The 24,897-nt window shown below is 46.4% G+C and overlaps 3 protein-coding genes across 20 annotated transcripts in view; 2 read left to right on the plus strand and 1 right to left on the minus strand.

Annotated features, from left to right (window-relative positions):
* The window catches only part of Vps35l (VPS35 endosomal protein sorting factor like), a 104,119-nt gene extending 101,172 nt beyond the window's left edge, over positions 1–2,947 (plus strand). For both annotated transcript variants that reach the window (NM_001399656.1, NM_001017463.2), the window contains 2 exon segments: positions 2,004–2,150; positions 2,650–2,947. In NM_001399656.1, the coding sequence (NP_001386585.1) occupies positions 2,004–2,150; positions 2,650–2,748 (246 nt within the window). In that variant the 3' untranslated portion in view covers positions 2,749–2,947.
* Positions 2,948–3,683: 736 nt separating this feature from the next.
* Knop1 (lysine-rich nucleolar protein 1) lies at positions 3,684–22,762 on the minus strand. 5 transcript variants are annotated; one of them, XM_087582740.1, is made up of 6 exons: positions 21,430–22,438; positions 21,031–21,124; positions 19,280–20,214; positions 17,524–17,592; positions 15,289–15,366; positions 3,684–7,535 (listed from the first exon to the last, which is right to left on the minus strand). In XM_087582740.1, exons 3-6 carry the CDS (start codon positions 20,210–20,212, stop codon positions 7,224–7,226), a joined length of 1,392 nt encoding a protein of 463 aa, XP_087438866.1. In that variant the 5' UTR covers positions 20,213–20,214; positions 21,031–21,124; positions 21,430–22,438; the 3' UTR covers positions 3,684–7,223.
* The window catches only part of Iqck (IQ motif containing K), a 117,647-nt gene continuing 115,255 nt past the window's right edge, over positions 22,506–24,897 (plus strand). For 11 of the 13 annotated variants that reach the window (XR_015685222.1, XR_015685226.1, XR_015685262.1 and 8 more), the window contains exon 1: positions 22,506–22,715. Coding sequence is in view for 8 of the 13 variants with exons in the window: in NM_001401714.1 (NP_001388643.1) it covers positions 22,529–22,715 (187 nt within the window). In the remaining 5 variants the exon portion in view is untranslated. Of the gene's footprint in view, positions 22,946–24,897 lie in introns of all 13 variants that reach the window. The other 2 variants (XM_087655773.1, XM_087655823.1) reach the window with 1 other exon arrangement.

Consider the following 24,897-nt stretch of genomic DNA (forward strand, 5'->3'; position numbering starts at 1 on the left):
TGACAGGCATGAGACCAGAGACAGCTGACCAGTCAGCAGCTCACATCCAGGAGGTGCCAGTGGCTCTTCCTGCCATGTTACTTTTGCTTCCCCCAGGCCTGAGCACCCACAGCAAGACCTCTGCTCCTCAGCCCCACTTCTCACGTCGCTCAGGGCTTCCCACTGTGGTACCACTCAGAGCACAGAACAGGTAGCAGACAAGAGTGAGTTCTGGAGTTGGGCGGCCTGAGCTCAGGCCTTTCTTCCGAGCCTACTTCTGACCTTTCCTGAACAAACAGGAAGCTTGCCTACAGGGTGGGTGGGTTTGCGCTTCACAGCCCTGCCAACCAATGGCCACTGCTGACTAGCAGCTTCGGTCACCACCCATCTGTGGTTGGGGCGATGTCAGGGTCAGAAGTCAGTACTGGCTGGGCTGGTGTCTGTTCCATGAGGTCAAAGTCAAGGTGTTAAGTGATTTGATTCTTACTGGGGGGAGGGGTAACAGCACTGGGAAGAACCCCATCCATCTAGCTGTAGTCTGTGGACATTTCCTTGTTGGCTGTTGACTACGTTTTCCTGGATCTTGGGCTCCTTCTTTCTGCCAGGCCTTCCTTCCCCCTCCACACCTGTGCATGTGTGTACAAATGCATATGGAGGCTGGAGGTCACATTTGAGTCTTATTCTTCAAGAGCCGGCCATTTTTTTTTTTTTTTTTTTTTTTGGAAGATGGGTATCTTCATTGACTGAGGCTCATCAATACCTCAGGGCTGGCTGGCTGACCCATGAGCCCCAGAGATGCTCCTGTCTCCCACTGGAATTACAAGTGTGTGTCACCACACACATTTTCTGTGAGCATTGGGGATCCAGCTGACCCTTGTCCTTGCTGGCCTTTCTTTCCATCTTTCCCTGCGTGTCTCTGACTCTTGCCAGACCCTTTACTCTGCCCTTGAAGAGCTCCACCACTAGATTGGGCCTACTTAGATACCTCATTTTCATCTGCACTTCCCTTTCAGCAACACCTGCATGGTTACTGTATAAGTAACCGGAGGACAGAATGTTAGAACAGTTCTAGAAGGCTGTCCAGCATAGGCTATGAATGTTCTGCCACAGGGATGTGAACTGTGTGGAGCAAAAGTACTAGCATATGCTTAGTAGTCAGTACCCATTAGCTGGCATGGAGCAGAGCAGGCACACATGACCCTGGGAGCACTATTTGGCAGGACTGCTAAGCCTACACAGCAAAGGGCCTGGGACCTCAGAGCTCTGCATGGCAGTGGCCACCATCCAGTGACATCTGGTTCCATGGCATCCTGAAACAGCAGATGCCCACCTGTACACGAGACTTTTTCTGTGCCCTTTCACCTGAACAGACACTGTAGTACTATTTTGTTTCCCCATTGTCTTTGCCATTCAAAGCTGGTTGTGTATGGTTCAAAGGGTGTTTGGTGAGGTACCTCACAGATCATCCAACAAAGCAAGATTCCAGAAAGGTCTGGTGTTGAGTGTCAGCAGATTCTTTGTTCTTTGATTTTTAGAGATGGTGTCTCATATGTCTCAGTCTGGTCTTGAACTTCCTCTGGAGTTGAAAATGACTTGGAACCCCTGACCCTCTGGCCTCTTCCTCCTGAGGCTGGGGTTAGATGTGCACCACCATGCTTTGCAATCAGCATCTTGTAAACGCAGGATCTGCTTGAGCCATGGCTGACAGCAATGAGGAATCTTTGGGCTTGACTTGTGCTTGAAGCACAGCTGTTTCACTGCTAGTAGGCTTCACTTCCAACCCAGTGACTGCTGGGGCTCTCCTAACCAGGGTGACAGCCAGGGCCTAAACAGAGCTCAGTGCTTGTGGTGCCTCAGTCCTTGCTCACTCTGTGTGTTGTAGAGCTCACTGATATTTTACAGGTGTGGTGGGTGGGCTCAGCAAACACATGGCAAAGTTGCCTATGACCACCCTACCAAGAACATCTGCACTGAGCCCAACCAGTGTGCCAGGACAAGGTTATATCCTCCCGTCTCTCTTCCAGGCCCTGAAACGACAGAGCTTGCTGGGCCTCTCTTTCTTCAATAGCATCCTAGCCCACGGGGACCTTCGTAACAACAAGCTGAACCAACTCTCTGTCAACTTGTGGCACTTGGCACAGAGGCATGGCTGTGCAGACACAAGGACCATGGTAAGCATGAGGGCCCCTACCAGCCAGAGTGGCATTGACCTTGAGTCAGCATCAGCAGCACCTTAAGGTGCCCTACCTCCCTGAGATGGGTGCCAGACCCAAAAGTTCTTTTGGGTGACTTCCTTCTATTAGAAAACATTCCCAGATACTCCCTTTCAGTTTTTACTGAGAATGCAAAATGTCACCCACTCCTGGCAACAGCCAAGTCTGAATCTTCTGAGATAAGTCTCAGGAGCAAGCTCAGGCTATCCTTAAACCTGGGATCCACTGCCTTTACCTAGCTTTAGTGCTGCTGGGGACAAAACCCAGGGCTTTGTGCATGTAAGCACTCTGCCAGCTGAGCCATGTGCCCAGGCCCCAAGACTGAATTTAATGATACCCTGAGGAGATGCCCCGTTTTCATCTAAGCAGGGCAAGCTCACTTAGAGCCACTTCACAAGAGGCTCCAGCCCAGGTCAGAGCCACAAAGGCAAATCCAAGCTGGAGCTGTTCTTTCTAGGTGAAAACTCTGGACTACATCAAGAAGCGAAGCAAACAACCTGACATGAATCATCTGTCTGAGCTGGCCCTGAGGCTCCCTCTGCAAACCAGGACTTGAGAACTTGCCCTTTGAGGGGGGAGCCCAGTGCCACGTCCTGGAATGCCTGCTTGGCTGTCATCAACTCTTCCTAGAATCTAGAGGTTTTGTTATTTTTACTTTTATACAGATTGATTTTAAGCTTTTGCCTTCTCTTGTCTATTCTGACGGAAGGGGAATTGACACAGTATTAAAACCCAGTCTTGTTCTTTAGATAGCAGCATCTTGGTGTGTGTTGGTAAGGCCTTCTGGTTTCCAGCTCCTAAGATCTGTACACACTAGTGGGGAACAGCCAAGGGTGCAGGCCTTTCTTTTCTGAAGGGTGTTTCCATTTGCTGAAAAGCAACCCCTGGTTGCACATCACTCTCTTAGGTTAGAGACTGTGTCCTATAAAACACCTTGGGGAATAATGTCAGCTTGCCCATTGGCTCTTTTCCAACCACAAGCAGCATATTTGGATTTAGAATACAGGAGAAACTGAGGTCACATCTGAGTCTCCCTATAGACACAGTAGAAATATCTGTAATCAATGGGGTATGGAGGTGCTCACCTGTTAACCCCGCACTTCAGAGAAAGGCAGATGATGCCATGAGTTCCAGGTCAACCTATGATGACTGCAGTGCCCTTCCTATGACTAAGTAACTATCCTGAGAGATCAGCTGTGCTTCCCACTGTTGGCTGATCACTTCTGCCTCCTAGAAAGCACATCCGGATTACACGCTGCTGGGCACAGGGCTGTGCTTCTCGGTGAGTTTGACTGACCTTGGTTGTTTGGGCTGCACTGACTACTGATTCACAACCTGGAACCTACTATTGCCTGTGAAAATACATCCAAGTTCTGGCTTAGCTGTGTTTCTGGTGCCCTAGTGGCACACATTTCAAGTTCCAGCTACTTGGGGAGCTGAGACAGGGTCGCTTGAAGCTAGTCCGGGCAAAACACACACATTCAAAAACTCTGTGCTTTAGGTATCGATTTTATTTATCTTCATTCTGAAACACAATACATGACTAACCTCAGAAAGAAGTTAAAGTCATATATATTTATGTGTACATGTCTTTATTAGTTTAAGACCAAGGTTATTGCTGTACATACATTTGGGACCAATCTGAAGACAGTACCCTCCAGCCCAAGGAACTGAATAAAATTTCTTAAAAACAAAACCAAAACTGAATAGCTGAGGCTAAGGATATGGCTCAGTTAGTGGAATGCTTGCCTGGCAGACACAAGGCCCCATATAAAACAGTGCCATGACACAGACCCATAATCCCAGTAGTTAGGAGGTAGAGACAGGATTGGATCTGTTCAAGGTCCCCAGTTACATGTTTGAAGCTAATCTGGGATATATGAGCCCTAGTCTCAAAAACAAAAACCAGGTATTAAAGAATGCCTTTCCTCTGCTGTGAACAAACATGCCAGAACCCAGAATGCACTATGCTGCTGTTCAGATACTCCCAAGTGGCCTTTATTTCACAAAACTTTCCACTATAATTATCTTATGTCACTTTCATTATGGTGTTAATTCTTAGAAAAATAACTGGCAAATTCACAAATAATTCTTTGTAAGTTATTCTCTTGCCTCAAAGCTGCCCACGTTGAATAGCATTAGTGCTTTACATTGACCTAGAGAATTCCCAGTGCTTCTGTGTTAACCTCGGCTTAGCTCACATTAGGCACACACAGCACAGGGCTCCTGAAATAATCTGCTGACCAGAAGTGTTACTGACAGGCCAGTCTCGGAATCCACCTCCACAAACAGCACCTGTTGGTGTTGGGAAGGATGTGTGAAGAGACTTTCAGGAAGTGAAAAACAGGATGCTTGTCTGTCAGTCATTCCTGGTCCTTGTTGCTGTAACAAATTTCAAGCAGTGACTTCCTGTGGTCTTACTGACAGCTGTTGGTCAGAACTCACTGGCTTCTCTGGGCTAGGTCAAGGTGTTGCCATGACGAAGTTCTTTTGTGGGCACTTGGTGGAAAGAAATGCTGCATGGCTTCTGAAGGCTGCCTGTGTTCTTGGCTTGTGGCCTTTTCCTTCCCCAGTGACTGTGGTGTCTTCCAAGCCTCTTCTACACTAACTCTTCTGCTACCTACCAGTTAAGGAATTTTATGAAGAACCTACTCAGGTAATCAAGGATCTTATTTCAAATTCATCTGATAGTCAGTGGTGGCTTGAAGCCATGCAGTGGTGATGCACAACTTTAATCCCAGCACTCCGGAGGCAGAGATGGGTGGATCTGAGTTTTAAGGCTAGCATGGTCTTCAGGGGTACACAAAGAAACCCTGTCTTGAAAAACCAAAAAAGTAAAAAAAAAAAAAAAATAATAATAATAATAAAAATCATGTGGTCAGTGATTTTTAATTCCCCTTCTGCTGAGTGTGTCCATGTGTCCTGCCTGCCATGATCCAAGTAGTACTAAGAGCAGGGGACAACTGCTTCTCATTAGGAGAGACTTCTGACAGGTTAGTATGATTGTACAAGGTAGCCTCAGGGGCCCAGTGGATACAGCACAGAAATCAGCTCAAGAACAAAGTGGAAGGAACCATGAGATTTGACTGTTGGAGAAGGATATTGCTACGGAGTGTCACCAAGCTGGTAAGAAATGCCTGAGAGAACAGCCAAGTTCAAGGCTGTGTTGGATCACTGATCAGGTGATCAGTACCTTGGAGAGGACTACACCAGGCAGAAGTTTGCAGGGTTCTGGGGAAGGTACAAGACATGGAAAAAGGGGTAGGACTGGAGCCTGGTTGACAGAAGCACGGGCATTAAGTGCTTCTCTCAAGAGACAAGGCTGAACTCACTCTTGAGGGGACCCTATGGCTGTCTTTGCTTACAAACTTCAATTCTTACTTAGAGAGAAGGGTGAGTAAATGGAACACCTAAGTCTATGCTGAGGTACCAAGCTACAAAATCAAGTCCTTTAGCACTGAAATCTGTGTAACACTAAGAAAAAGATCTGGCTCTCACACTTTGATAAGTTTCCAAGGTGTATGTGGCATAAGATGGGAAACCATCTATCACATGGCCATGTGCAACTTTCTGATGAGCAAAGGTATGCTCAGACTGGAGTGTGACCTCTGGGGAACACGAACTGTTGGAGTTACCCAGCTGGTTCCCAGGGTTCACCAAGGCCAGGGGAGATTTGTCTAGACATTGACTCAAATGCAGAATTCTGCCACCTGAGACTAGAGGTGGTCTTCTTTTCTGAATCTTGAGGAAGAATTTACGAAGGACCAAGTTCATCCCAGGAAAGTGGCTTAAACAGGTCTTTGCAATATGGCCCACGTCTACAGGTCAGGGAACAGGGTGGTGTGGAGGCAGTTTCCGCAGGCACAGCATCACCTCTGCTGCCCATTTGGCAGTACTGCACACCTCACCCTCTCCTTGGCTGGCCTGAGGGGCATCTCCTTACCCCGGAGGCTGATACAGAACAACTACAGAGTTGAATGAAGCCATAAAAGGCTTCCTGAAGGACTGCCAGAAGTTTCTTTGGTTAAGAGTTTTCTCCTATCTCTGGAATGCCTGGAATTGCCTCTCATCTTCCTAGCAGTGTGAGGATACCATCACTGATGGTAGTTCAGAAGGAGAAACATCCTGACTCCCTCCATCACACCCCCAGCCCCAGCCAGTGTTTCTGTTCGTGAGAGATCAGGCCAAGACATAGGAAAATATCCTTATCTGAACCTTGATACCAGACTGCCAAAAGCTGGTGGAAGAGAAAATCATGCCACGTGGATCTCTGTATCTGGAACTCCATGAAGATTGCTGTGATTTTTAGTAGGGGTGAGTATGGTGCCTGCAGCAGATGAAGTATCTTCTTCACTCCTACATTTGACTTCATCACATAAGTATACGAGGTCTTCGGTCTAGTGAACACAAAAGACAGAACATGCTGCCGAGAATCTGTCATGGGTCCACACGCAGGATCACCTGCTGTCCAAAATGCCTTGTTTGAGACCCAGCCAACACAGCAACATCAGGTCCAAGCTTAGCAGTCAGATGGGAGGATGGCGGCAGCTGGAGAGAGGCCAGCTCAGAGGTGTGTTGGCTGCAGAGGGGAAGCTCAGCCAGCTGCCTGCTGCACCACACCTGCCTCCTGATGAGGGAGAAGGAAAACAAACTTGCTGGTTCCCGTGGAAGTCATGGCATGACACTTGCTTTCTTCACTGATCTCTGGGTGATGTACTCTTCATGGCACTTAACGGAAGGTGACCCTGGGCCGTTTTATTACTTTATCCCTGAACTTGATAGAGCTGAGAATAGCACCCATTCCATAATTAGGTTTAAGTATATCAATGCAAGGAAAACATTTTAGTCAGGACCCTTCACATGTCAACAACTGCTAGCTACTATTAAAATACTGTCACCCAAGGAGGTGGAATGTTTAACAGAAAATAGGCTTTAACAATTCATACTGGTCCTCAATAACTGCAGATGACTAGTTCAAGCCAACTGCAAAACTGAGCAAGAAATGCAGCTTGAAGAACAGGACAATAAAATTTAATCTTGCAACTTGATAGACTTGGAGGCATTCCGGTCAATGTAGAAGACCTTGCGGGCCTCAGAGTTAAAGCCCAGGCCAGCCCCTCGGCTGTACTTCCAGCTCATGGCCCGGTCGTAGTCCTGCTGCAGACTCTGCTGGAGCGTATCTGAAGACTTCTTGTCCAGGGCCATGTTGGACCTGACAGTCATGCTGGGAGGACGGTTGAATGACGGGGATAGATGCTTAAAGCCGCCCATAAGTTTCAGGAATTTTAGTTTCTGTTCTTCATTTTCAAAGCCCGCAGTGTCCCACTGGCCAAACTGGGTTCCCTGAGTGGAGAGTAAAAGGCTGTCATTGCACTTGAAAACCAACACTTCCCTCAGCCTTAGCCATACAACGAACGGTTTCATTCATCCTAATGAGACCCCAGGGCTATGGCTACTCATTCCCATGTTACAGGTGAGGAAATGAGGCCTAGAGCTTAATGGGAGTGATAAAGTCAGATGATTCCCAACTCCAGAGAGCCCACCATTGGCTTCTAACAAATAATTCTGCATACCAAGCTGATCTACTTTCTCCCAACACATGGTGATAACAATACCACCTCACTTCATATATCACCCACAGCACCACAAACACAAACACAACCACTTCTTTGACTTTGGAACACACCTCAACCTTTCCACAGTTTTGTGTATGTGTATTCATACACAATGTATGTGCACATGTGGAGTAAGGACAACCTGTGGGGTTGGTTCTTGCCTTGTGTCTTATTTAAGAAAAGATCCCTATTGGACACCTCGGAACCTGAAGGGACCGACCAGATAAACAGCTCTCTGCACCCAAATCCTGTGGGAGGGAGACCTAAACCTTCAGAGAGGCAGACACGCCTGGGAAACCAGAAGAGACTCTGCCCACATCTCTGACTCCAGAGGAAAACATCAAACGCCATCTGGGACTCTGGTGCACGGAAGCTCCCGGAAACGGCGGTGCAGATCTTCCTGGTTGCTGCCCCCGAGGAGAGCTCATAAGCAACACCCCACGAGCAAACTTGAGCCTCGGGACCACAGGTAAGACCAACTTTTTCTGCTCCAAGCGACCTGCCTGGTGAACTCAGGACACAGGCCCGCAGGAACAGCTGAAGACCTGTAGATAGGAAAAACTACACGCCCGAAAGCAGAACACTCTGTCCCCATAACTGGCTGAAAGAAAACAGGAAAACAGGTCTACAGCACTCCTGACACACAGGTTTATAGGACAGTCTAGCCACTGTTAGAAATAGCAGAACAAAGTAACACTAGAGATAATGTGATGGCGAGAGGCAAGCGCAGGAACCCAAGCAACAGAAACCAAGACTACATGGCATCATCGGAGCCCAATTCTCCCACCAAAGCAAACACGGAATATCCAAACACACCAGAAAAGCAAGATCTAGATTCAAAATCATATTTGATCATGATGCTGGAGGACTTCAAGAAAGACATAAAGAACTCCCTTAGAGAAATGCAGGAAAACATAAATAAACAAGTAGAAGCCTACAGAGAGGAATCACAAAAATCCCTGAAAGAATTCCAGGAAAACACAATCGAACAGGTGAAGGAATTAAAAATGGAAATAGAGGCAATAAAGAAAGCACAAAGGGAGATAACCCTGGATATAGAAAACCAAAGGAAGAGACAAGGAGCCGTAGATACAAACATCACCAACAGAATACAAGAGATAGAAGAGAGAATCTCAGGAGCAAAAGATTCCATAGAAATCATCGACTCAACTGTCAAAGATAATGTAAAGCAGAAAAAGCTACTGGTCCAAAACATACAGGAAATCCAGGATTCAATGAGAAGATCAAACCTAAGGATAATAGGTATAGAAGAGAGTGAAGACTCCCAGCTCAAAGGACCAGTAAATATCTTCAACAAAATCATAGAAGAAAACTTCCCTAACCTAAAAAAAGAGATACCCATAGGCATACAAGAAGCCTACAGAACTCCAAATAGATTGGACCAGAAAAGAAACACCTCCCGTCACATAATAGTCAAAACACCGAATGCACAAAATAAAGAATATTAAAAGCAGTAAGGGAAAAAGGTCAAGTAACATATAAAGGCAGACCTATCAAAATCACACCAGACTTTTGGCCAGAGACTATGAAAGCCAGAAGATCCTGGACAGATGTCATACAGACCCTAAGAGAACACAAATGCCAGCCCAGGTTACTGTATCCTGCAAAACTCTCAATTAACATAGATGGAGAAACCGAGATATTCCATGACAAAACCAAATTTACACAATATCTTTCTGCAAATCCAGCGCTACAAAGGATAATAAATGGTAAAGCCCAACATAAGGTGGCAAGCTACACCCTAGAAAAAGCAAGAAACTAATTGTCTTGGCAACAAAACAAAGAGAAGAAAAGGACACAAACATAACCTCACATCCAAATATGAATATAACAGGAAGCAATAATCACTATTCCTTAATATCTCTAAACATCAATGGTCTCAACTCCCCAATAAAAAGACATAGATTAACAAACTGGATACGCAATGAGGACCCTGCATTCTGCTGCCTACAGGAAACACACCTCAGAGACAAAGACAGACACTACCTCAGAGTGAAAGGCTGGAAAACAACTTTCCAAGCAAATGGTCGGAAGAAGCAAGCTGGAGTAGCCATTCTAATATCAGATAAAATCAATTTTCAACTAAAAGTCATCAAAAAAAGATAAGGAAGGACACTTCATATTCATCAAAGGAAAAATCCACCAAGATAAACTCTCAATCCTTAATATCTATGCCCCAAATACAAGGGCACCTACATACGTAAAAGAAACCTTACTAAAGCTCAAAACACACATTGAACCTCACACAAAAATAGTAGGAAATTTCAACACCCCACTCTCATCAATGGACAGATCATGGAAACAGAAATTAAACAGAGATGTAGACAGACTAAGAGAAGTCATGAACCAAATGGACTTAACAGATATTTATAGAACATTCTATCCTAAAGCAAAAGGATATACCTTCTTCTCAGCTCCTCATGGTACTTTCTCCAAAATTGACCATATAATTGGTCAAAAAATGGGCCTCAACAGGTACAGAAAGATAGAAATAATCCCATGCATCCTATCAGACCACCACGGCCCAAAGCTGGTCTTCAATAACAATAAGGGAAGAACGCCCACATATACGTGGAAGTTGAATAATGCTCTACTCAACGATAACCTGGTCAAAGAAGAAATAAAGAAAGAAATTTAAGACTTCTTAGAATTTAATGAAAATGAAGGTACAACATACCCAAACTTATGGGACACAATGAAAGCTGTGCTAAGAGGAAAACTCATAGCTCTGAGTGCCTGCAGAAAGAAACAGGAAAGAGCATATGTCAGCAGCTTGACAGCACACCTAAATGCTCTAGAACAAAAAGAAGCAAATACACCCAGGAGGAGTAGAAGGCAGGAAATAATCAAACTCAGAGCTGAAATCAACCAAGTAGAAACAAAAAGGACCTTAGAAAGAATCAACAGAACCAAAAGTTGGTTCTTTGAGAAAATCAACAAGATAGATAAACCCTTAGCCAGACTAACGAGAGGACACAGAGAGTGTGTCCAAATTAACAAAATCAGAAATGAAAAGGGAGACATAACTACAGATTCAGAGGAAATTGAAAAAAAATCATCAGATCTTACTACAAAAGCCTACATTCAACAAAACTTGAAAATCTGCAGGAAATGGACAATTTCCTAGACAGATACCAGGTACCGAAGTTAAATCAGGAACAGATAAACCACTTAAACAAACCCATAACTCCTAAGGAAATAGAAGCAGCTATTAAAGGTCTCCCAGCCAAAAAGAGCTCAGGTCCAGACGGGTTTTGTGCAAATTCTACCAGACCTTCATAGAAGACCTCATACCAATATTATCCAAACTATTCCACAAAATTGAAACAGATGGAGCACTACCGAATTCCTTCTATGAAGCCACAATTACTCTTATACCTAAACCACACAAAGACCCAACAAAGAAAGAGAACTTCAGACCAATTTCCCTTATGAATATCGACGCAAAAATACTCAATAAAATTCTAGCAAACTGAATCCAAGAGCACATCAAAACAATCATCCACCATGATCAAGTAGGCATCATCCCAGGCATGCAGGGATGGTTTAATATACGGAAAACTATCAACGTGATCCATTATATAAACAAACTGAAAGAACAAAACCACATGATCATTGCATTAGATGCTGAGAAAGCATTTGACAAAACTCAACACCCCTTCATGATAAAAGTCCTGGAAAGAATAGGAATTCAAGGCCCATACCTAAGCATAGTAAAAGCCATATACAGCAAACCAGTTGCTAACATTAAACTAAATGGAGAGAAACTTGAAGCAATCCCACTAAATTCAGGGACTAGACAAGGCTGCCCAATCTCTCCCTATTTATTCAATATAGTTCTTGAAGTTCTAGCCAGAGCAATCAGACAACCAAAGGAGGTCAAGGGGCTACAGATCAGAAAAGAAGAAGTCAAAATATCACTATTTGCAGATGATATGATAGTATATTTAAGTGATCCCAAAAGTTCCACCAGAGAACTACTAAAGCTGATAAACAACTTCAGCAAAGTGGCTGGGTATAAAATTAACTCAAATAAATCAGTAGCCTTCCTCTACACAAAAGAGAAACAAGCCGAGAAAGAAATTAGGGAAACATCACCCTTCATAATAGTCCCAAATAATATAAAGTACCTTGGTGTGACTTTAACCAAGCAAGTAAAAGATCTGTACAATAAGAACTTCAAGACTCTGAAGAAAGAAATTGAAGAAGATCTCAGAAGATGGAAAGATCTCCCATGTTCATGGATTGGCAGGATTAATATAGTAAAAATGGCCATTTTACCAAAAGCGATCTACAGATGCAATGCAATCCCCATCAAAATACCAATCCAATTCTTCAAAGAGTTAGACAGAACAATTTGCAAATTTATCTGGAATAACAAAAAACCCAGGATAGCTAAAACTATCCTCAGCAATAAAAGGACTTCAGGGGAAATCACTATCCCTGAACTCAAGCAGTATTACAGAGCAATAGTGATAAAAACTGCATGGTATTGGTACACAGACAGACAGATAGACCAATGGAATAGAATTGAAGACCCAGAAATGAACCCACACACCTATGGTCACTTGATTTTTGACAAAGGAGCCAAACCATCCAATGGAAAAAAGATAGCATTTTCAGGAAATGGTGCTGGTTCAACTGGAGGTCAACATGTAGAAGAATGCTTATCACCCTGTACAAAGCTTTAAGTCCAAGTGGATCAAGGACCTCCACATCAAACCAGATACACTCAAACTAATAGAAGAAAAACTAGGGAAGCATCTCGAACACATGGGCACTGGAAAAAATTTCCTGAACAAAACACCAATGGCTTATGCTCTAAGATCAAGAATCAACAAATGGGATCTCATAAAACTGCAAAGCTTCTATAAGGCAAAGGACACTGTTGTTAGGACAAAACAGCAACCAACAGATTGGGAAAAGATCTTTACCAATCCTACAACAGATATAGGGCTTATATCCAAAATAAACAAAGAACTCAAGAAGTTAGACCGCAGGGAGACAACTCTATTAAAAAATGGGGTTCAGAGCTAAACAAAGAATTCACAGCTGAGGAATGCCGAATGGCTAAGAAACACCTAAAGAAATGTTCAACATCTATAGTCATAAGGGAAATGCAAATCAAAACAACCCTGAGATTTCACCTCACACCAGTGAGAATGGCTAAGATCAAAAACTCAGGTGACAGCAGATGCTGGAGAGGATGTGGAGAAAGAGGAACACTCCTCCATTGTTGGTGGGATTGCAGACTGGTACAACCATTCTGGAAATCAGTCTGGAGGTTCCTCAGAAAATTGGACATTGAACTACCTGAGGACCCAGCTATACCTCTCTTGGGCATATACCCAAAAGATGCCCCAACATATAAAAAAGACACATGCTCCACTATGTTCATAGCAGCCTTATTTATAATAGCCAGAAGCTGGAAAGAACCCAGATGCCCTTCAACAGAGGAATGGATACAGAAAATGTGGTACATCTACACAATGGAATATTACTCAGCTATCAAAAACAATGACTTTATGAAATTCATAGGCAAATGGTTGGAACTGGAAAATATCATCCTGAGTGAGGTAACCCAATCACAGAAAAACACACATGGTATGCACTCATTGATAAGTGGCTATTAGCCCAAATGCTTGAATTACCCTAGATGCCTAGAACACATGAAACTCAAGACAGATGATCAAAATGTGAATGCTTCACTCCTTCTTTAAAAGGGGAACAATAATACCCTTAGCAGGGAATAGAGAGGCAAAGATTAAAACAGAGACAGAAGGAACACCCATTCAGAGCCTGCCCCACATGTGGCCCATACATATAGTCACCCAATTAGACAAGATGGATGAAGCAAAGAAGTGCAGGCCGACAGGAGCTGGATGTAGATCTCTCCTGAGAGACACAGCCAGAATACAGCAAATACAGAGGCGAATGCCAGCAGCAAACCACTGAACTGAGAACACGACCCCCGTTGAAGGAATCCGAGAAAGACCTGGAAGAGCTTGAAGGGGCTCGAGACCCCATATGAACAACAAGGCCATGCAACCAGAGCTTTCAGGGACTAAGCCACTACCTAAAGACTATACATGGACTGACCCTGGACTCTGACCTCATAGGTAGCAATGAATATCCTAGTACGATCACCAGTGGAAGGGGAAGCCCTTGGTCCTGCTAAGAGTGAACCCCCAGTGAACCTGATTGTTGTGGGGAGGGCGGCAATGGGGGAGGATGGGGACGGGGGGGAGGGGAACACCCATAAAGAAGGGGAGCAGAAGGGTTAGGGGGATGTTGGCCCGGAAACCGGGAAAGGGAATAACACTCGAAATGTAAATAAGAAATACTCCAGTTAATAAAAAAAATAACTGATAACCAAAAAAAAAAAAAAAAAAGAAAAGATCCCTATTGATTTCTACTGCCTATCCTTGGCTGGCCACAAGCCTCCAGAGATCCTCCTATATAGCCTGTGTTGTATACTGATCCTCTGATTTTAAGTAGCTCATTCTGAGAGGGAAGCCTATTAAGACCTAGGAAGTAAACAACTCACTAAGTCTTAGGCAGTCCCTGAAACTTAGCAGGTTCCTAAGGCCCCTCCCTCCTCAATGTTCCATAAGCAATAAGGACAACAGATCTATTGAACTGCCTGCAAGTCATGTAGAATGCTCCAGAGCTCTAGCCTTCATGAGCTGTCATACATGGTGTGGCAGGCTTTTGGTAATGCAGCTGCCCTTCTGTTATCTATGCTCTTCTAAGTAATCTATACTCCTGTAACTTCACTTAACTAACTTGTTTATCAAGCTTTGGTGGCATCGTTACTTAAGTTAGCTTGCTCCTGATACCCTATCTTCAGTCTGACTTTTACAAGGGATCTGAGTCTACTCCCACTTTTGGGTCCTGCATTTGCCACTGCCCTGTCTGCTGAGGATTGGTACCACCATATTCAGGGTCTTAAGTGTCATCTGTCCTGAGAAGCTTTACTTCTAATCATCTAATATAGCATACCATCCCAACACCCACCCCTTTCAGGTACTATGAATCTGATGAGAGTCCTGTATACCTCCGCACACAGCACAGCCAGCCCAGGTAGGTCAGCTAGGGACTAAGGTTTGAAGCTGCTGAAGGCACAGTGCTATGGCTGCCATAAAACGTATGTGGCCAAGTCCATGGCCCTCATACCATTTCCTCCTACCTTCTCAGATAGGGTCTGGATGTTTCCAAAGGGTGTCTTAAGAGGTCTAGCCCCAACTCCCACTCCTCCTACATGCTCCTAACAGTTTTCCATGGGTACTTCCCACAGCTACACAGAGCCCCTTGTCGTTAGACTGCAGGTCACCCTATTGTCCACAACAATGGCCAGCCCCCTAGCAGCCCTTCAGAAGGGAAGCTGGCTCGACCAATTCTGTGCCTAGCCAGTTGGGCACCTTAGATTCTGGATGTCAAGCCCACCACAACAAACCCACCGTCCATTTTTTGGGTTCTGAAACCTCTGTCTTGCCAGACTCACGATCAATCTCTTCTTGTAAGGCCTTCCGTCTCACCTATGCAAGGACAAATGAATCAGTAAATAAGCAACTAAATAAAATGAAGAGGCCGAGGAGACCTGTTCTCTACTGATCTTAATGCTATAAAGGTGGGGCTGAAGACCCAGAGCTTCACTCTGCTACAGAGCACAGGACATTGTGGTTAATAGGTTCAGGTACCTGGCCTGAACAGTAGTCATAGGCACAATTTCTTTTCTTTCTTTCTTTTTTTTCTTTTCTTTTTTTCAGAGCTGGGAACCGAACCCAGGGCCTTGCACTTGCTAGGCAAGCGCTCTACCACTGAGCCAAATCCCCATCCCCGGCACAATTTCTTGAGAAGAGATTTTCCTGTACCAGAGGATGATCCACCTTTACCAAAACATCCTGTAACAGTGATGTGTGTGGGAACTTGGCCAACTGAAATGCTGAGGCCCTCTCTTGTGCAGTGCACACTGTAGCACTGCTTTCTAGAAACAAGGCAGACACAAGCTGGAATCCAGCAATGCTGCTAAACAGGCCGTGCAGCCCTGCAAAATTCACCCCTTTCTGATTACTGCATCAGTCACCGCAGAAATTGGAGCCTGAGCTGGGGAGCAGCAGAAGTGCCTGCAGCAGAGCACGGTGGGCGCACATCTGCCAGGCCCGCTCAGGGGCTCTGCTGGCACACCAGCAGCCCACACTGGACTACAGAAGCTTCCAGGGCTTTAGCTTGCTTGCTTGCTTCCTTCCGTCTCAAAGATTTAGGCCCCCCTTTATTCCCCTTTACCTGACAAGAACTTTGAGATGAGGGCACTTTTCATACAGTTTTAAAACACAAATCTATAGTGGCTGCTGTAGAAAAGCAGAGATGAGGGGAACAGGCGAGGGTTCACCACATCAGCAGTGAGGACTGACTACACACGCTGCCTGACTTCCATCTCAGCCACACACAGTGCAAGGAGCTGGAAGCACTCAGGAGGAGCTCATTTATAACAATGGCCAGGAGGATTCTGGGTATTTTCTTCTCAGACATGTTACCCTCCCATTTTATACACAACCACCTTCCAGTATTTATGGGAAAGAGGAGACGCATGGCCACCCTGTAATAAACTGCATAGACATTTAGTAGGCAGAGAACCACAAAGTCCAAGAACTGTGCACACAGTGATGGGTGGCTAGGGCTGCTCAACCTTTGACTGTGTCCTAAGGGGCTAAGGAGACCCCAGGTAAGGGATAGGCCCCAGGAGAGCTGAGGCCCCATGGCTGGCCCCTCTGCTTGGTGTCCTGGCCACTACAGCATTATTGGCCTTGGCCTACTGAGCAGAGCACTCCTGGCCCTGCATGGAGGTTAGGACCCCTGAAGGCCCGTGGTCCTGCGGCCCACCCTCGAGAGACCCCAGCACGACCTGACTCTCCCTGGTGCTTCCCTTGGCCATGTATGTGTCACCCTCCTCCAAGTTTGTTCCCTCACACCCACAGCTCCACAGTGGGTCTGGCACATCACCATCTCTTCTGGGTGGCCCCCCTCACCTCTGAACTTTACTCCTAAGGTAGAGATGAGGCCCTATGAGGCAGGGTTGTCCCTCTCTATCACAGTGCTGCTTCAGCAGGCACCATGGGGACCAGGTGTCATCTATCTGGGCAACACAAATCCTTCCAACACTCCCTGCCTTTCTCCAGTTATAAATGAGCTCCTGTAGAGACCCATGCTGACTCAGAGGAGGGTCAGCAGCCAGCAAAGCATGGACTAACACCAGGTCCTCACAGCTCCTCAGTCTTGCCAGGCCCTGGGATAAAGGAACATAAAAACACCCCAGTTCCACAAAGTCTAGATCCCACATAGGGACATGCACGTGACAAACTTGACACTAGTCTGCAAGACCTCTCTCAAGCTCCTGAACTGGTGGAGACACCCCAGGGGCATGGCTGGGCACGTTTACCTGTTCTAGCTAAGGATCACAGGTCCCCATTTTCCTGAGGGCCTATCAGGATCCTCAGAAAAAGGCACAGCAGCTTTGGGGTCCCCTGGCCAGGGGTGCAGGTGGGCTGAGTTTACCTGCCCCTAGAGGTGTGCCATGGAATTAGACAAGACACTTTTGGAGACCCCAATCCCCGAGTCCAGGAATTTGTGGCCTGATGGGTGGTGAGGGTATCTAGGGGGTGACAAGGGAGGACACGAGACAGGCTGGGTCATACCTGATCTATGCAGGCCTCATCCATATTGCCTTTTTTTTCCAGTACCACCTCCAAGTCTGTGTCTGACTCCTGCAAATGCAGCAAGATGTTAATTAGCTCAGGCAAGCCATGAACAGCTCTAGTTCCAGCAGTCAGCTGAGTAAGGTCATATGGTCCAAGAAAGATCCAGAGAGCAGGCAGCACTAGTTTCTGTCAAGACAGAACCTGAGGCAACAAAACCCTGCCCACTTTCCCTTTTGTGCATCTCCCTAGCAAATGATGGCACTAAACCAGATGACACAAAGAAGCTGAGGCTCAGAGAGGTAAAGGGAACCAACCAGGTCACTCTGTAGCTCAGTGACAGTGCCAACTTGAATCCAGGTCCCCTGACTCGTGTCCCCAACCATTTTATCCAGGTACTCAGGATACCCTCTAACTGCAGGCCAGGGGCAATGAGTCCCTGGTCCGTCATGAATGACAAGTGCCCACAGCTTTTGCATTTTCTTTAGCATGCTGTGCTTTGCCCATGTCATACATGTATGCACAATGATAGGTGGGGGAGCTTTCCTTACCTGTCCTTAAACCATTACCTCTGGTCTGGCCTGTGTGGGCTGTCTGAAGATGCGTAATAGAGGGGATACCTTTCCCTGACCTCCTGGGAGAGAGAGGTCCTAAAATTGAATGGGAGCTGGCTTTAAACCTCCAGGTTCATCTTACCCTGAATTTATGTTTTACATGCACATGGGTGGAAGCAAGTAGTGTCTTCCTCTATCACTCTCTTCTTCATTGCCTCAAAATGGGGTCTCTCAAAGGAATCCTATCTGTCTCTCCCCACCAATGCTGAAGTAACAGGCACATACTGCCATGCACAGCTTTTTAGGTGACTACTGGGGATTTGAACTCTGGTCCCAATGCTTATAGAGCAAGCACTCCTACCCACCGAATCATCTCCCTAGCTCTGCCTTTCTGAATAAAGAGTTGGCTTGCCAGCTGATTGACCAAAGTCTACCAAAGCCCCACATCATGAAACTTGAGAACAGTTGCCTTCAAACTGTTCTGATTTTCACACTTGAGCTATGGGTGATGAAAGAGCCTAATGCATGAGAACAAAGCTGGGAGAATGCCAGCAACCACAACCACCCTTCAGGCCCCAACACAGAGCCACCCATCATCCCAGCCATGTCTGGGGACGTAGATGCAGGCCAGCAACATCTTCCCAACGGCCCTATATCTCACAGGCATACCTCAGAAAATGCCCATCACCACCTCGTGAAGGCCACAGGGCCACGGCTGGCACAGAGCTGGAGGAGCCAGATCTTGCTCCCATTGCAGATGGTCATTTCTTGGGCTGCCAAGACATGGGCTTTGGGAAAGGACTCACTGACATCTCCTAATATACTTGGGGATCTCCTGAGCTAGAAGCAACATGACAGCCTATAGCTGACAGCTACAGGCTCCTGGGAGGTAAACAGCAAGTGGAAAGAACATGCCACAAGACATTTACATAAAAAACTGATCCCCATTTATGGACAGTGAAGGACACCTGCATTGCTGGTGACACTACAGGTACCTCTTGATCCAGGTTACTAAAAAACAGGTGACTCCCCTATCCTTTTCCAGTACATACCAATGCACACATGCACACATGCACGCATGCACGCATGCAAACCAAGCACGAGGATGCTGGGTTTCTGTCAGCTAAATGCTTAAGTGCCCTACTGACATGTATATGGGCGCCCATATGGCAATCTCACCCCCAGACTCCAATGAAACCTGCCTCTTTTTCCTCCTGCCAGGGGTCTTCCTTTACTCCGCTCTCTTTTCTCCTCTTCTTTTTCTTCCTTTTCACAGCCAGCCCTTCACCAACTGGCTGCTCCACCTTTTTTTTGGATTTCACTTTCTTCTTCCCAGGGGCCTTCAGGCTGTCTATCGGGATGAAATCCAACGCTTCACTTCTGACTGACTTCTTACTCCCTTTCTTCAAGCTGTTCTCCATGGAGATCTTGGAGTTGACCGGGAGGATGTCTCCCTCCTGATGAGTCTTTTTCTTCTTCTTCTTTTTCATGCTGTGATCTCTGGGGCTCCCCTGCTTCCTTTTGTGCCCCAAGGCCGCCTGCTCTTCGGCCTCTGCCCCCTCTAAGCATGAGTGCAAAGCATCCCCAGCCTCAGGGATCCAAGAGTCCTGGGGAGGAAAAGCTTCCATGTCCGGAAGCTTCTTCTCCTTCCTGTGCTTTTTAGGCTTCCTACCAGCTTTGCTTACCTCCTTGGCATGCTTGGAGTCTGGGGAAGTCTTCAGCCCTGAGCCTTGGGAGGCAACCTTTGATAAGGACTTCCGCCTCTTCTTTTTCTTCTCTCTGATGAGGCCTTCTGCTGACTGCTCAAGGACCTGCCTTCTAGGGCTAGGTGACTTTATCTGTCTTGTCCATGTAGGCTCATCCTTGCCCAGGTACTCATCCAAGTGTGTGCTACAGGACTTTTTTTTCTTCTTTCTCTTGCCCAGTGACATCTCAGGGACCTGCACCTCACCCACATTGTTAAAAGGGGATGTAGCCCTTGGAGGAGAAACATCTATGAAGTAATCATTATTGTTTAAGACTGAGTACTGAGTCTCTGGTTCTGAGACATTTGCCACCTTCTTTTTCTTCTTCTTCTTTTTCTTCTTCTCTGGGAGCCGTGGGCCCAGGTCTTCTTTCTGAGTCTTGTTGACCATTACTGAAAAGAAAACCAGAAATAATGCAGTTTATCATTCTACCCAGTCCCAGCCTGTGGTCCCAAAGAAAGGGAAAACAGCTCCCATTCCTTGGGAGCACGAGGAAAGACGGTTAAATGGCAGGAAGTGTAAATGCAGATGGCCCTATATTCAACCCAAAGTCCTCACTCAGCCTACCTCTGGGAATGCCAGTTTCCTTTTCTAGGAGGAAAGAACACATCCATCCTCAAAGAGGTACAAGAGACACTAGAGAAAAGGCTTTGAGCATCTGATTCCTTGTCCACCATCTCCCTGAAACCTCCAGATCTAAATTCAACATATATCCACCAAGCACCTCCCCAAGCCATCACTGCAAGTAGCAGCTGCAATTGAGACTTTCTTTTTAACCAGATGAAGCAGAAACTGCAAGCAGACTTCCACCAGATCCAATACATGGCACAGTGAATGGTCAACCCCTTCCTCATAGTGCTCCTGCTCTAGGTCTAGAAAGGAACGCCCTGTTCCCCAACCTTTACCATCCCAAGCTACCTAAACAACGTGGCAAGGTGAGACAAGCCCCAGCCAGTACTCCAAACACGGGAAAAATGGAAACACCAGTATATTCTTCCTTTGTTTTATACCCTTGGCTTCTCTGGATTCTAGTTTTATCTTCCATACAAAGGTTGAATCAGAAGGTACACGAGTTGGGCTGCCTCTGTCTACAAGACAGTTCCAAGTACTGTCTTCAATTTCAAAGTGAGTGCTGGGCAGTAGTAAGTGGCAATTACACATGGAAGCCTTCATTACCTAGCTCTCCTCAGGAGAACAGAAGTACTTACGACAGACAAGTGGCTGGGGATCCGATATATGGCCTTCACTACGGTCACCAGTACAGCTTTGTTACTCCTTGGACTAGAGACAAAAAATGGGAGGCTTCGAAGGGAAGAGGTGGAAATTAGGAGTCCAGGAGCTTCTCTGTCTTGCACCCCTCCTTGGCTTCAGAGCTAACATTTTCCACAAAGGATTCAGCTTACTCCTGGCAGGCTTGAGTTATACAGTTCAAGTCCATTCACAGCTTGCTTCAGGAGCACATAGGAGAGTCCTGAGCCCTCCCCCACCAATCATTAATCAAGAAAATGCCCCCACAGACATGCCTATAGACCAATTTTATTGGGGCATTTTTTTTCAACTGGAGTTCCTCTTCCCAAATAACTCTAGCTTGTGTCAAGATGACATACCATTAGTATCAAGTTGCCAAGAAAATGTTTGAACAATGGTTTTCCAGCTTGACCAATAGGATAGTAGAGTCAACCCTTGAGGCAGAAGTGGAGTGTGGTTGGGCAGCCGGATGAAACCAGCTGCCTTGGTCAAACTCACCGAACAGGTAGGTGTACATAATGGTCTGAGGCAAGGGACTGACTCTGGCCAACATGGATGATATAAGGGACGGTCATTAGGAAACCGACTGGACCTCAAGACAGACTGACTTTTAGAGGACAGAGAAAGGGGACTCACAAAGGGGAGAAAGATACAAGTCCTGAGAGGATAGTGCCAAGTAAGTCCAAGATTCTACAGGATTGGGGACAGTGATCGAGAGAAATAACCCGGACAAAAATGTCCTAGGCGTCAGCTTAACCCACTTCTTGGCTCTGCCACTCAGCCAACACCAACATCCTCTTTTCCATCCCTGTAACTGAGAAATGGAACCAAACCTACATCACCTGCAAACACATGCTTTTTTCAAAAAGGGTTTGTTTTTGAGACAGAGTTTTACTACACGGCCCGGGTGGTCTGCAGCGCGTGTTCCTCCTGCCTCAGCATCTCGCGTGCCGGGGTAATAGACGTGGGCCACTATGCCCGGTGTTAAGACACTTTTAAAATCTCGCGGTAGCCACGGATAGGGTTAGTGTGACCAATAAACCTCACAGCCCTCAAAGACGTTAATTTACTAGGTCTCAAAGCCAGCAAGGTGCAAAACACGGACTCGAGCCCAGAGGAACGTGTCCTGTCCTCACCAACCGCAGGCTGCTTCCTAGCCAGGATTATCCCTAGGCCTACTCCAAGGCGGGAAGGCTTGGAGAGAAACCGAGGGCTGCGGGCGAGTTTGGGGTGACTGATGTTTGCTTTTTCCTCTCCCCCAGCATGTAGGCCCTTCTCCCGGCCCGCACCAGACACCCGCACTCACCTGGTCTATTAGCAGGCCAAGCATCCCCACGTGAGCACCCGCGCAGCCGCGACCCGGAAGTCAGCTTCGAATTTCTGGCCCGCCCCCTCGAAATCGTTCTCCTTCCGGGTCGCAGCTTCGCGGCGCCCTGGGTTGCTGTAGAAACGGCGTCCATGGCCGTGCCTAGACAAGCATCCAGCCTCAGCGTGCTGCGTGAGGAGACGGGAGGCGCTGCGGACTCGCCGGTCACTACACGAATGCCCGGGCTCGCAGGGTCGCCTGGGTCCCCCGAAGTTCTCGTGTTACCCGCGCAGGTCGCCGAGCCTCCGGGGAAGAACCTGTGGGAGCAGATCTGCGAGGGTAGGCGGCCGCGGCTGGCCGGACCCGGCGGGACGCGGGCGGGATCTGCGGGAACGCGCGTTCCTAGCCTCTGTGCGCCAGGCGGGTGACGCGAGCCGGTGCACTAGCCGAGCCTTCGACCCACACGTGGAGAAACAGGCTGGTGTGTGTCTTGGATTTCGGTGTGACCACAGACAACAGGCCTGCAGAAGGAAACCGAGTCAGAGTGTTGCGTGGTGTGGAGCTTCGCGGTGAGCTTCAGGGTAGAGACCGGGACTGCCCGCAGATCGTCCGAGAGGAATCAGGGAATAAATGAACTCTGTAGATAGGCTCCGGTAATTCCAGTGTAGGACCACTCAGGAAGTATTTTGGTGTGGACAAGTAGATTTTGATATCTTCTTGCCCCCAAGCCTTTCTAGGTTCCGACAAACCCTGGCTAGATCACTTGTTCCTTTGTAGTCCTTGAACCTTGCTCATAGGGTCTTGTAATAGTCTTACAGTGGGCATAACAATGGTACCTATGTCGTGGTGTTAGGAGGTAGAACCACGTAGTCACAGATCCTTGGTTACAGGAAGAGTTTAGTCCTTCATTCCAAAGCCTTCAGCTCTCAAAGTCAGAGACACAGATTTATTCATAATACGTCCAGCTGTCTGTTCCTTCTCCCTTTTCCTCTCTTGTTTTTGTGGACTGCAGACTGGTCGCAAGCTCAGAATCCTGCCTCAGCCTGGATTTCAACTACTGGAAGATTTTCATTCTTGTTGCATTAGCTTTCCAATACAGCACTAAATAGAATCAATAATAACCTGTGGTGTTAAATATGTTTAGGTTGTGATTTGGGACTAGCAGAGTCGAAGAAACAAATATCTTATTTCACTTAATTTTGATAAATTTAAATAGCAAATATACAGCTACTTTATGAAACAGTAAAAGTTTAATGAATGGAAACAGTGAATTTGCCAGTGTACTAAGTACTAAGGGAAGAGAGGTGACTTGGAAGAAATGGAGAGTTCAGAGGAAGGAGAGAGTAGAGTAAGTTAATACTCCTACACCACAGGGCTTGCTTTCCTTCTTCACTGCAACATTTGCTTTGGAGGACAGGTTTCATCCTGATGTTCTTGTAAGTTCCACCCTCAGGGTTCTTACCTGAGGAACTAATTTACAGCAATATTTGGATGTATATATATTTACTGTCTTTTAACCAGAGAATTCATTTTTCCAAGCCACTAGAGCTTCATAGTACAGTTCATTGTACAGTTTGATACTTTTCTCACTGCTGTGAAAAGTATCTGACAAAAGCAACTCAGGGCCTTATGTTGGCTCACAGTTTGAGGGTATAGTACATCATCCCAGTGGGAGCTCCTGGTCCACAACTAGGAAGCAGAGAGAGATGGTTTCTGGGGCTCAATTCATTTTTATTCAGTTCAGGACCCCCAGCTCGCAGCAGTGGTGCTGCTTAATCAAGTTGGCAATATCACAAGTAGTTTTGGAGAAGGTGCTCTTTGTGGGGGATAATTCCTACCTCACAAGGCTATAGTGGGAACCAAATGAGAATGTCTGAGAAGATGCTCTGGATTTTGAAAGACTCAAGACATGGTCATAAATATTGATAAAAAAACTTGTCTTCTGTTGTGGAGTCAGTTTCTGTGGGGTGTGTCATGTGTGGGTAAAAGCAAGGACAGGGAGTTTTGGTGCTCTCTGAAAAGCAAGAGAATTGATGCCACTTGTTTACAAAATAATAGCTGTTGAGCAATGAGGTAAGGGTGACTGACTGAATGTTTATACAAGGCTACCGCAATGTCGACCTAGATGACTCTCCTAGTTATTCTTCTGTTGCTGTGATGAAACACTGACCAAAGGCACCATGGAGAGGAAAGGATTTATTTCAGTTCACAGGTTCTAGTCTACAGTTGAGGAACACCAACACAGGGACTCAGAGAAAGAACCTGGAGTAGCCACCATGAAAGAAATACTACTTACTGGCTGGCTCCCCTGGCTCTTACTAAGCCAGTTTTTCTTACATAACCCAGGACCACCTTCCCAGTGCTTGTACTGCCCACATCAATGAACAGTCAAGAAAACACCCACCGAGATGCCCACACAGGCCAGTAGGTTTGAAGCAGTCCACCAGTCGGGATTCCCTTGGATAACTCTGGTCTGTGTCAAGTTGACAGCTGAAGCTAACTGGAAGAATGAATAATCTAA

Source organism: Rattus norvegicus, chromosome 1 (genome assembly GCF_021556685.1).
Source record: "Rattus norvegicus strain SHRSP/BbbUtx chromosome 1, alternate assembly SHRSP_T2T, whole genome shotgun sequence".
In the NCBI taxonomy this organism is placed as follows: domain Eukaryota; kingdom Metazoa; phylum Chordata; class Mammalia; order Rodentia; family Muridae; genus Rattus; species Rattus norvegicus.

Coding starts and splice junctions, on each gene's coding strand:
- Knop1 (XM_087582740.1), bottom strand. CDS start 20,212: ATGGTCAACAAGACTCAGAAAGAAGACCTGGGCCCACGGCTCCCAGAG. Junction 17,593..19,279: donor CCTGGCAGGAGGAAAAAGAG/GCAGGTTTCATT, acceptor CTGCATTTGCAG/GAGTCAGACACAGACTTGGA. Junction 15,367..17,523: donor ATGAGGCCTGCATAGATCAG/GTATGACCCAGC, acceptor GTCCTTGCATAG/GTGAGACGGAAGGCCTTACA.